The sequence below is a fragment of the Tupaia chinensis genome, unplaced genomic scaffold (genome assembly GCF_000334495.1).
Source record: "Tupaia chinensis unplaced genomic scaffold, TupChi_1.0 Scaffold000170_1, whole genome shotgun sequence".
Classification (NCBI taxonomy): Eukaryota; Metazoa; Chordata; class Mammalia; order Scandentia; family Tupaiidae; genus Tupaia; species Tupaia belangeri.
This window is the reverse complement of record NW_006159645.1, coordinates 1,588,243-1,599,598: the sequence shown is the minus strand read 5'-3', so window position 1 is coordinate 1,599,598 and position 11,356 is coordinate 1,588,243. Positions and strand designations below refer to the sequence as shown.

At 51.3% G+C, this 11,356-nt stretch overlaps 1 protein-coding gene and 1 pseudogene across 3 annotated transcripts in view; one reads left to right on the top strand and one right to left on the bottom strand.

Annotated features, from left to right (window-relative positions):
* The window catches only part of NOD1 (nucleotide binding oligomerization domain containing 1), a 68,032-nt gene that overhangs the window by 41,918 nt on the left and 14,758 nt on the right, over positions 1-11,356 (top strand). The window contains exons 6-10 of one of the 3 annotated variants that reach the window (XR_003549053.1): positions 3,406-3,489; positions 5,392-5,475; positions 6,269-6,352; positions 6,440-6,643; positions 10,019-10,102. Coding sequence is in view for 2 of the 3 variants with exons in the window: in XM_027770935.1 (XP_027626736.1) it covers positions 3,406-3,489; positions 5,392-5,475; positions 6,269-6,352; positions 6,440-6,604; positions 10,019-10,102 (501 nt within the window). In the remaining variant the exon portion in view is untranslated. The remainder of the gene's footprint in view (positions 1-3,405; positions 3,490-5,391; positions 5,476-6,268; positions 6,353-6,439; positions 6,644-10,018; positions 10,103-11,356) is intronic. The other 2 variants (XM_027770935.1, XM_006146225.3) reach the window with 2 other exon arrangements.
* On the bottom strand, positions 1,872-2,570 carry LOC102496508 (proline-rich nuclear receptor coactivator 2-like; annotated as a pseudogene).

The window sequence follows — 11,356 nt, the reverse complement described above, 5'->3', positions numbered from 1 at the left end:
TTTCTGTCTCTCTGTCTCTCTTTGTCTCTCTGGCGAGCACACGCACCCTATAGCAAAAACCTCTCAAAAAAAAAAAAATCAAGTTTTTCCATGTTCATCCTTTTTCTTATTACAGAGGTCAGCTACTGGGCCAAACGTGGCCCATGGCTGGAATGTGTAAATATAAAGTTTTATTGGATCACAGCCACACCGACTCGTGGCCTGTGATGCCAAAGTGTTTACTCTCTGGCACTTTCCAGAGAACGTTTGCCAACCCTGGTCTGTGACCTCACCCAGTCCCTGGGCCTCACTCACCCCAAAGCCTTACTCTGTCACTCAGCCCCACCTGAGGGATGGGGCAGAGATCTGGGAGGGTCGGGATGGGTTGTTCAAAGGACTACCTGGTAATTAAACCCATTTCGATTTTAGCCATGTCAGAAATGTCCTGCTAGTATAAAGTTTTCCCAGAGAAGTTCCAGGTGTAGCTGGCCCTTGTCCTGGAATAGCCCAATCCTGACGGCGCTCCTCCCGGTCCTCCCTCGGGGCCTGGCCATCGCTGGGTCTGCCGTCCAGCCATGCCCTTGGTGGCTCCAGGCATGCCTCTGGTGGCTCCTCTGCTGCTGTCTCAAGCTTTCCTCCCCCAGCCGCACCACGTGAGCAGGGGCCCTTGACAGCAGCTCCCCCCTCTTCTCAGTGGCACGCTGGGGGTAGCCTGAGTGTTTCTGAGTGGGGACGCTGTTGGCATTTACAGGACCTGTGACACCCCTGGCTTCACCCACAAGGTGAGGGGACTTCTCATCACAGTAACCACTAACTGCAGCCCTCACCCTGCTCACCCCATGCCCGCACACACAGTGAGAACCGTGCAAGGTTGGCTGACCTTTAGGCCACCCACAGATGTGGGTGTTAGGTCAGCGCAGGGGTCAGGGGTCATGCACTGTGGGAAGCTGAAGTCACATGAGGAGGTTCGGGTACATGTCCCGAGGTCTCTGCCCGGCGCATGGCTGCCTGGGACCCCAGCTGCCTGAGCCTGGGGCTGGATCCAGCAGGAGGATCCTGTTGAGGGTGTCTCCCCTCACCCCCTTTCTACCTCCCTCTTTCTCCCTCTTTCTTTTCATGGAGGAAACAAACTTTTTTTTTTTAACGTGCTATAAGTTTATTACATGTTATGTACACAGCTCGTTTTTCCCTAGGTACTTAAAACTTTCACATTATACAACTCCCCACCTTAAACAAGTTTTGCAGAGATGACAGGGAAGCCAGATTACTGTCAAACCAGCTTGTGCAATACTGTGATACAAGCATTATTTCGAAAGCTGCCGAGTGACTGACTACCAAACACTACAAAACAGGGTTTTGGTGCAGTCGTTAGCAAACACGGGGGCCACTGGGGTAGACTGGCTTCAAGTGCCGTTTCCACATTGACCACTGTACAGTTTACTAAAAGGATACTATTCATTAAAAGAAATTCACATTTTCTTTGGGTAGTGCTTCAGATTGTTGGTTTAGTATTACTGGTTTGGGTGTTTCTAGGCCATTAAACTTAAATGTTCAATTATTCCCAATCCTTGTCTTAGCTAGCTGCATATCTGATTCACTCATTTTCAACCAGTAAATGTGATCCATGAGTGATCATCTTAAATTACTATTCTTTTTTCCCACAAGGAATGGAAAAGGCTGATTCTTTTACCATTCTCCAAATCTAAACTAAAGCAGAGTCACAGAAAAGCCACTCAGTTGAGAACACTTACTATCAAGTACAGTTAGGCTATTCTACGTTGCGCTGATGTGACCATGACATCGCAGAGCACAGACACGAGAGAAAGTGAAGTCTGTTTCAGGCCCGTTGACAACTCTCAGTAAACGTAAATTTAAACATTAGGACTCAGTCTTCATACCTGTACTCGAAGTAAGGTTTTTAAGTTGAAATGTCATTATTTCCCTATCTGAAGGGTTAAATGAAACAAGGACCCAGTGGCACGGTGGTTTGGGGAGAATGCTTGGTGACGGTGGCTCACTGAATTTGGCCCTCGCATAGTTCTGATTAGCTTGAGATTAAAATAGTAAACTGGGACTGGACAAGCCCGAGTTCCAATGTTGATTATTTGACAGGTTTTTGCTCTGCCCCCATGTCTCGTGGCCTGCTGTGAGGCTGCAGATGAATTGTAACTATGTGCTCTTTCTCTTTTCTTTTTATTTCCTTTTTTGGAGAGGTATTTGCTATAGGGCGCATGCACTCACCAGACAGAGAGAAACAGAGAGACAGAAATCGAGAAATCTCCTCCCCCCCAGGGGAGATGGTCACGCCGCAATCCCTTCTCTTCCGTTCTCCTCTTGGGATCTTGGGCACGCACGCACACGCACCCGGCGTGAGTTTTAAGCCACCGGGTCCTGGACGTGAACCACAGTTGACTACATGGGAGTCCAGCAACATAGCCATTACGCTAACTGCTGGTCCCCTTTCTCTTTTCTTAAGAACAATCTTCATCCGGGAATTCTGATCCTGGGTCTTCTGTCTATTAAGCTGTTGTTGGTTCTTACTCATTTCGAGACTGAGGGGCTGGAATGTCATACCTCTCTCCACCACCCATCTTCAGCTCCCTTGTCATCTTTCAGTCTGCTTTTCCGATTGCAGGATTGCCACCACCTGTCCTCTTCCTGGCTGCCTAGCCTGGGGTAACAAGAGCTGCTTTCTGACAGATCCCCTCCTTTGTCTCAACGCATAAGTTTCCATGGGCCAATCTGCTGAGCTCAGCCTAGGTGCTGAGGCCAACATTGGAGTCTCCTCAGCACACAAGTTTGAGAGAAGTCCTGATGACTTCAAGCTGGGAACTATGGCGGCGGTTCCCTCTGGATGTCAAAGCCCTCCTCCCGCTCCGGGGAGAGACGAGGCACGGGTTGAACCAGAAGAAACAAACTTTGTGTGTGTGTGTGTGTGTGTGTGTGTGTGTGTGTGTGTGTGTGCTATAGGGTGCATGCGCTTGCCAGAAAGACAGAGAGAGACAGAGAGACAGAAAGCAAGAAATCACCCCCTCCCCATAAGGGGATGGCCATATCGCAATCCCTTCTCCTCCATTCTCCTCTCGGGATCTTGGGCACACACGCACATGCGCCTGGCGTGAGTTTTAAGCCACTGGGTCCGGGACTCGAACCGCGGTCAGCTACATGGGAGTCCAGCGACATAGCCATTATGCTAACTGCTGGTCCCAAGAAACAAACTTTTTAAGAAGATTAGCAAAGGTAGGATGTTAGAGCTGGTTGGCCCCAAGGTGGCCAGGTTTTCAGGAGCGGTTGGTTGCTTCGGCTGTACCTACAGGGGACGTTGGTAACTGGGACGACTCCAGGGTCTGCACCTTTGTGGGGTCAATGATTCTTCCTGAGCTGCCCGATAGGGACTTTTTTTTTTTTTTCTCTCTTCTGTTTCAGGCTCAGCGTGAACCAGATCACAGACAAGGGGGTGAAGGTGCTGTACGAAGAGCTGAGCAAATACCGAATCCTGACGTTTCTGGGGTATGTCTTTCCAAGACCACCGATATCACCAGCGTGGCAGGAAATTGCCATTCGCGTGGGCTGCTGGAAGATGAAACGGGTGCCCAGGGCGGGAAGAGCACTGGCCAGGGAGTCAGAAGTCCTGGGTTCTCATCTCAGCTCGGCCAGCAACTCTCTATTAGAGCAAGTCGAGAGATCTCAGCTCCTCGGCCTCCTCACCTGTAGAACTGGGATTTTTTTTTTTTTCTTTTTATTTAGGGAGGTTTTTGCTATATGGCGCGTGCACTCGCCAGACAGACAGAGAGAGACATAGAGACAGAAAGCGAGAAATCACCCCCCAAGGGGGATGGTCATGCCGCAATCCCTTCTCCTCCATTCTCCTCTCGGGATCTTGGGCACGCACGCACACGCGCCCAGCGTGAGTTTTAAGCCACCGGGTCCGGGATGCGAACCGCGGTCGACTACGTGGGAGTCCAGCGACATAGCCATTATGCTAACTGCTGGTTCCCTAGAACTGGGATCTTAACATAAGCAAGTAGCTTTGTGAAGAGTGGTCAGAGGATGCCAAGAACATATGGGGACATGCTTGCAAGCGTTCAACTACTGTGTATGCCGCAGCCTACGACTGTGAGCCACAATCCCTCATCCGGGACTCTGAGCATGACGTGAGTAGGATCCAGGGTCTCCACATGGCAGTGGCATGGCCAGCAGGGTCTCGGGCAGTCCTCCACCTACATGCCTTCATATTTCTGCAGCACAAATGCTTCGATGTTCATATATTCAGGTATCTGAATAAGAAAAGTCCACACAGAACTCCCCACCCGTTGCCGGAGGAGTTCTGAAGCACTTGAGGTGTGCCGAGCACTTGGACTTCTGCTTTGAGATAAAGGACTGTGACCAGTCCACCCAGCCCTGCAGGCGCCGCTCACTCTGGGCAGGGGCAGCTGTCCCGCTTCTTTGGGTCTCGGTTGTAAAATGGGCATGTTGAAGGAAGTGGTCCCAGGCTGCCCCTCAGCTCTGGAGGTCTGTGCAGCTCTGTGCAGCCCGGGACCCTCACAACCTCAGTGAGAAGCTTTTGTTCTGTCAAGATGCGAATAGTAATCTTTGTAAAAATCATTTTTGAAAATTTTAATTATTTTTAAGTTTTGCTATAGGGCATGCATGCTCACGAGAGAGAGAGACAGGGGGGTGGGGAGTGAGAAAACAAGCCACCCGGTCTGGGATTTGAACTGCAGTCAGCCATGTGGGAGTCCAAGACCTTAACCACCACACTACCTGCTGCCCTGCTGATTGTAGTCTTAATTGAACAAATACCCATCACCTTACATTTATGGAGCAGTTGTGTTCCAGGACTTCAAGTTATGCCATAGGACCCCCATGGTGTGGGGGGAGCAACAGGTACATGAAGATAAGTAACTAGGGGACCAGCAGTTAGTGTAATGGCTATGTCGCTGAACTCCCGTGTAGCCGACCGCAGTTCGAGTCCCGGACCCAATGGCTTAAACTCACACCGGGTGCGTGTGCGTGCATGCCCAAGATCCCGAGAGAAGAATGGAGGAGAAGGGATTGCGGCGTGGCCATCCCCCCTGGTGGGGTGATTTCTCGCTTTCTGTTTCTCTGTCTCTCTCTGTCTTTCTGACGAGCGCACGTGCCCTATAGCAAACACTTCTCCTAAATAAATAAATAAATAAATAAATAAATAGCTAGCTAGCTAGCTAGCTAGCTCCAGATCAGAAAGCTGGGGAGAGTTGTAGAGCTGGTTTTGAACCCAGGCTGTGGGACCCCAGAGTCCTTCCCTGTTTTCTTACATGTTCTTTCAACCTGGCCCTCAGAAGTCAGTAGACAAAACACACCTGCTTAAAGAAATAGAGGAGGCTGTTAAAACGGAGTCATAGCGTCTCATGGCTGTGCTTTCTCTCAAAGCTTATACAGCAACCAGATCACTGACGTCGGAGCCAGGTACATCGCCAAACTCCTGGATGAGTGCAAAGGCCTCACACACCTTAAGTAAGTGGGACTGGGCACGGAGGTCTTCCACACTTCTCCTTGCTCCTCTGAGTTACCCCTCTTGTCATTCAAAGAATAAATGGCACCATAAAGAGCTTTTTACCTAAAGCCTCCACTTGCTTCAGGGCCACACTGACAAGTAAGAGGAGACCTGTCTGTGGAGGTGACCTTGACCTGGGGAGGGATAACAACCTCAGCAAGGCAGGGCCATCTGTCATTGGCATTTTGACTTCATTAACTTCTGAGTGGAAGAAAAGTCAAAACCCTCACCCTTTCTGAAGGGCTAGAGAAGCAGGTCTTTTCACCCCCAAGCGAGTTTTCTGTCTGGTTGCAAGCAAGAGCTTGATCCTGTGCCCGTCATGGAAATGGCCTTCTCAAGGTGACATAATGCCTACTCCTGCCCCGGCGGGACACACAACTCGGCCATCTGCAGTCAGCAGGAGCACCCAGGCCTGCTGCTGATGGAAGAGGGTGACTCCCGTGGTCACTTAGAGAGCCCCAGGGAAGTCTCAGGTCCCTAGGCTGCTGCAGAGACTGCGGCCCTGTTTGGGCTGCAGGGTATTCTTAGCTCCCCCAGACATTGGCCACTCTTTCCCAAGAGGCCCGGCTTCCTGACTGGGTCTCAGGGCTTCAGGTCGTCCTGAGAGGAGGCGCAGGGCACTGCTGTGTGGCTCTCCGGAGGAAGACCTCCCTTCCCAGAGGGGGCAGAGGGCGGCCGGTGTGGGAGTGCCCGTCCAGCGGCCGACTGACTGCCCGGCTGGCTGCCCGGCTGGCTGCCTGGCTCTCTCTGCAGACTGGGGAAGAACAGCATAACAAGCGAAGGGGGGAAGTGTCTGGCCCTGGCTGTGAAGAACAGCAAATCCATCTTCGAGGTTGGGTGAGTAGACGTGAGGGCACACACATGGGCTCTGGGTACATGGCTCCTGCTGGTCTTTCTGCACCCCACCTCTGTGTCCATCTGCAGGGGAGACAGCAACGAGCTTCCACCCCTGATATCCTGGCGGCTTCAGCGTGGGCACGTTGCGGGAAGCTCCAGGCCTGGCCACGTCAGTTGCACAGACTTTACGTCTCACCCAAATCAGTATCATCGCCACCTCTGGCCGATGGAGGGGCCTGCGAGCCCTCGGTGGTAGTTTTATGGGCAGACGTGCTTCGCTTTAAAAATAAGGTGCATCCTCCCAAGGCCATTTCTTTCCATTTTTTAGTTGTGAATCCCACATAATGATCATTTGCCACCTCGGCCATTTCAGTACAGCTCAGTGTTACTAAGAACGTTCATATCCTTAGACAGCCATCGCCACCACCCACCCCCAAGACCCTGCATCTCACAGAACTCAACTCTGTGCCCACCAAACAGCAGCTCCATCTCCCTCCCTCCGTCCCAGCCACCATTCTGCTTTCTGGCTTAGTGAACTTGACTATCCTAAGCAGGATCAGACAGCGTTTGCCTTTCTGTGATGGCCTATTTCACTTAGCGTAATGTCCTCAAAGCCCATCCTTGGTGTGGCGTATCAGAATCTCTTTCCTTCTTTTTTTTTTTTTTTATTATTTTTTTTGGTTTTGTTTTGAAGAGGTTTTTGCTATAGGGTGCATGCGCTGGCCAGAAAGAGAGAGAGAGAGACAGAGAGATAGAAAGCGAGAAATCACCCCCCAGGGGGGATGGTCACGTTGCAACCCCTTCTCCTCCATTCTCCTCTCAGGAGCTTGGGTGTACACGCGCCCGGCGTGAGTTTAAGCCGCCGGGTCTGGGATTCGAACCGTGGTCAACTGCATGGGAGTCCAACGACGTAGCCATTATGCCAACTGCTGGCCCCAGAGTCTCCTTCCTTCTTAACCCTGAGTAATACCCCTCCGTGTGCATATACCACAGTTTCCTTATCCATTCAGCAGAGAGCACGTGGGTTGCCTCTGTGTTTTAGCCGTTATGAAAATTCTGCTCTGAATATGAGTTTACAGATATCTCATTGAGGCCCTGCTTTGAGATCTTTGGGATATATACCCGGAAGTAGAATCGCTGGATCAGACAGTAATCCATTTTAATTTTTTGAGGAACTGCCATATTGCTTTCCACAGCAGCTGTACCATTTTACATCCCCACCAACAGTGCGCTAGATTCCAGTCTCCATACCCCTGCCAACACTTGCTATTTTCTGTTTGTTTTGTTTTGTTTTGTTTTGTTTTTTTCAACAGTAACCACCCTAATGGGTAGGAGGTAATATCTCATCATGTTTTTTTTTTTTTTTTGGGGAGGTTTTTGTTTTAGGGGGCATGGGTCCCCCAGATAGGGTGCATGCGCTCACCAGACAGACAGAGAGAGACAGAGAAACAGAAAGTGAGAAATCACCCCCTAGGGGGACGGTCACGCCGCAATCCCTTCTCCTCCATTCTCCTCTCGGGATCTTGGGCACGCACGCACACGCGTCCGGCATGAGTTTTAAGCCACTGGGTCCAGGACGCGAACCGCGGTCGACTACGTGGGAGTCCAGCGACATAGCCATTACACAAACTGCTGGTTCCCTCATCATGGTTTTGATTCTGGAGGCTTTACAAAGCTTCTTAGATCAGTACCATTTTTTAGCGGATTATAAAAGGAACACAGATCATTTCAATGATGGAAACTAATAAAAACGATCTCCTCAGGAATAGTTACTGTTACAGCTTGAGGTCAGTTAAGCAAACTCTTCCCCTTTCTGTACATTGTCTTTTTTTTAGAGAGAGATTCTTGCTATAGCATGCATGTGCTCGCTGGAGAGACAGAGACAGAGAGACAGAAAACCGGGAATTACCCCACAGGGGAGATGGCCACACCGCAGTCCCTTCTCTTCCATTCTCCTTTTGGTGTTTTGGGCACACACACATCAAGACTTAACCGGAGTCAGCCATGTGGGAGTCCAGCAGCGTAACCATTACACCATCTGCTGGTCCCTGTGCATTTTCTTTTAGTTCAGCAGTGGTCAGACTATCTGGGCAGAGTTTTAGCCTTCCCTTGTCATTGAATCTCATGTCATGAATAGTTTTCTCCTTTATCAAAAATCTGATAATGGGCCAGCAGGTGGCATGGAGGGTAAGCCAGCTGGATCCCACATGCTCCACTGTGCAGTTCAAGTCCCAGACCCGGGTGGCTTGAAAATCATGCCAAGCATCTGTGTCCTGAATGGAGGAGAAAGGATTGTGGCATGGTCCTCCCCTCTGGGGGAATGCTTTCTCTCTCTCTTTCTTCCTGCCTCCCGTGAGTGCATGTACCTCACAGCAAAATAAATAAATAAATAAATAAATAAATAAATAAATAAAATAAAAGTGGTATCATTCCATTTTATACTAAAACACTGAACTCTCCTGTTCTGGGGCTTTGGGAAGCCACCCTGGCAGGACGTGGGCAGGCAGCTTGCCTGGTGCAGTGTGGCGTGAGGCAGCTGGGGTTCTGCTGGGAGCGGCCTGGCAGCCAGCCTTGCTCTCTTTCCACGAGGACCAGCTGGCACTGTTTTAGGCTGAGCACTGGACACAGTGCCTTGAATCTGTCAACTCACTGAATCCTCACAGCATCCCACGAGGATGCTTTTATTATCCCCATTTTACAGATGAGGAGACTGAGGTCTAAGAAATCACCTCGCTGGGACCAGCAGTTAGCGTAATGGCTATATCGCTGGACTCCCATGTAGTTGACCACAGTTCGCGTCCTGGACCCGGTGGCTTAAAACTCATTCCGGGCACGTGTGCGTGCGTGCCCAAGATCCTGAGAGGAGAATAGAGGAGAAGGGATTGTGGCGTGACCATCCCCCCTGGAGGGTGATTTCTCACTTTCTATCTCTCTGTCTCTCTCTGTCTGTCTGGAGAGCGCACACACCCTATAGCAAAAAAAAAAAAGAAAAAAAAAAAGAAATCACCTCGCTTGCCCAAGGTAGCATAGCTCTTAGGTGGCAGTGCCAGCAAGGAGCCCGGCACCTGGTCCCGCAGACTGTTCTAGCCAGATCCTCTCTGCTGCTCAGCTGGGCAGGGATGGGGGAGGGATACAGCTTCATCGTCCTGGCTCTCCACCCGTGTTGCAGCCACCCATAGGGTCTGGCTCAGTAGCATCCTCCTTCACTTCAGTAGGAGTGATTTCCCCATGCGCTCGCTGATCCTTGCTTCCTGGGAGACTGCCTTCCGGAGTGTCTGACCCCTGCCTGGAGCGGAGCAGATCTGGGAGCCCTGCCCTCTCCGGCCTTCCCCTTCCTCTCTGCTGCTGTGGACCTTCACTGGCTGCAGGTGCCCTGTGGGTGGTTTCCTTCTGGGGCAGCAGAAGCACCCGGATGGGACTGAGCTCTGTGAATGCTCTTGCTGACCAGTGGGCTCTGAGGTTGCTGCTCTTTATTCCTCCCTTCCCTTTGGCTGTGAAATCAGAACCCCTCACTGAGGGGTCAGGGTGAGGAATGAGCCCCCAGGCCACAGCCCAGGGCCCCAGGACAGCCACCGCTGCTGAGCATGCAGTCAGCCGTGGCCACTGGCAGACAAGGAGGAGCCTGGGTTCTGCAGCAGCCTTTCACCGTCCTGCCTCTGCCCTCAGGATGTGGGGCAACCGCATCGGGGATGAAGGAGCCAAGGCCTTCGCAGAGGCTCTGAGGAACCACCCCAGCCTGACCAACCTGAGGTAACAGCACCTCCTAGACCTGCCCTCTCCAGGGTCCCCAGTTGCTCCAAGCAACCCTAGGTTTGCAGGGGAGGAGCCAAGGGGGAGGGACGCTCGGCTCCCACAAGGTAGGGGGGACCTGCCCGTGTGATCTTTATTCTTTTTAAACTTGGCACAGTGGAGGTGTGATGCTCTGCAATGCTGAAGCCACATGGGCAAGTTCTGGGCTATATAGGGGTGTCAGGGGTCTCCCCTGCACATTCCTGAGGCTGGGGTGGGTCACTGCCAGAAGACTCTGTTGGGTCTGTACCCCCCTGTCGCTTTCTCCCCTGCTGCCAACCGCCGATGTGTTTAAGGTGCCACATAGAAAAGAGAAATTTTAAAAAAGAGTTAGTGCAGAGGTTAAGCACTGGGCAGAGAGCTAGATCCTACATGGCCCATGGTTCGAACCCTGGTCCTGGTTACTTGAAAAATACGCCAGGCGTATGTGCGTGCATGTCCAAAATTCTGACAGGATGGAGACATGGAGAAGAAACTGAGGCATGACTATGCCCGTTGGGAGATGCTCTCTCTCTCTCTGGCAAACTTACGTGCCTCCTGGTGACTAAAACAAAAAACTGAAATGCCTTTATATTGATACATAAGAGGCATAAAGGAGTACACTATTCTTATTTTTTTAAAATGTATTTATTTTAAAGTTTATTTATTTACTTTTTCCATGAGGGAAAGTCAGAGAGATACACACTTCCAACAGAGTCTTCATGCCGGGGTCCACCCTGAGTCTCAGCTGACCTACCTCATAGGCACGTGCACCTGCCGTGCTGAGGGCGGTCCCAGGGAGTGAACCAAGGACCCTTCCTGTAGGGGCCCAGTTGCATTACTGCTACATCACCTCATGCCCCAGAAGAACATTATTCTTAAGTGTGTGTTCAGCTCAATGACGTTTGCACACGGACTCACTAATGTCAACGCCTACCCAAGTGAAGAGAGCGGACATTTCTGCCTCTCAGCCATCTCCACGTGTCCCTCGGGGCTGAGGGAAGAACCCTGAAGTCTAAATAAGACTTACAAGGACACAGCCCCAGCCGGCAGATCCTTTGTCGTTCTCAGGACAGTGCCGGGACATGGAACCCTTCCCCTCTGTACCAGAGGTGCTTCGTCCCAGCCTCCGTCAGGTCTCTGGCCAAATCCAGCAGCCATGGTGTCTCCAGACTATCCTCTCGGCCACTGAAAGCAAGCCCAGGGTCCTGGATCAGTGGCGGAAGCGGGGTTCCC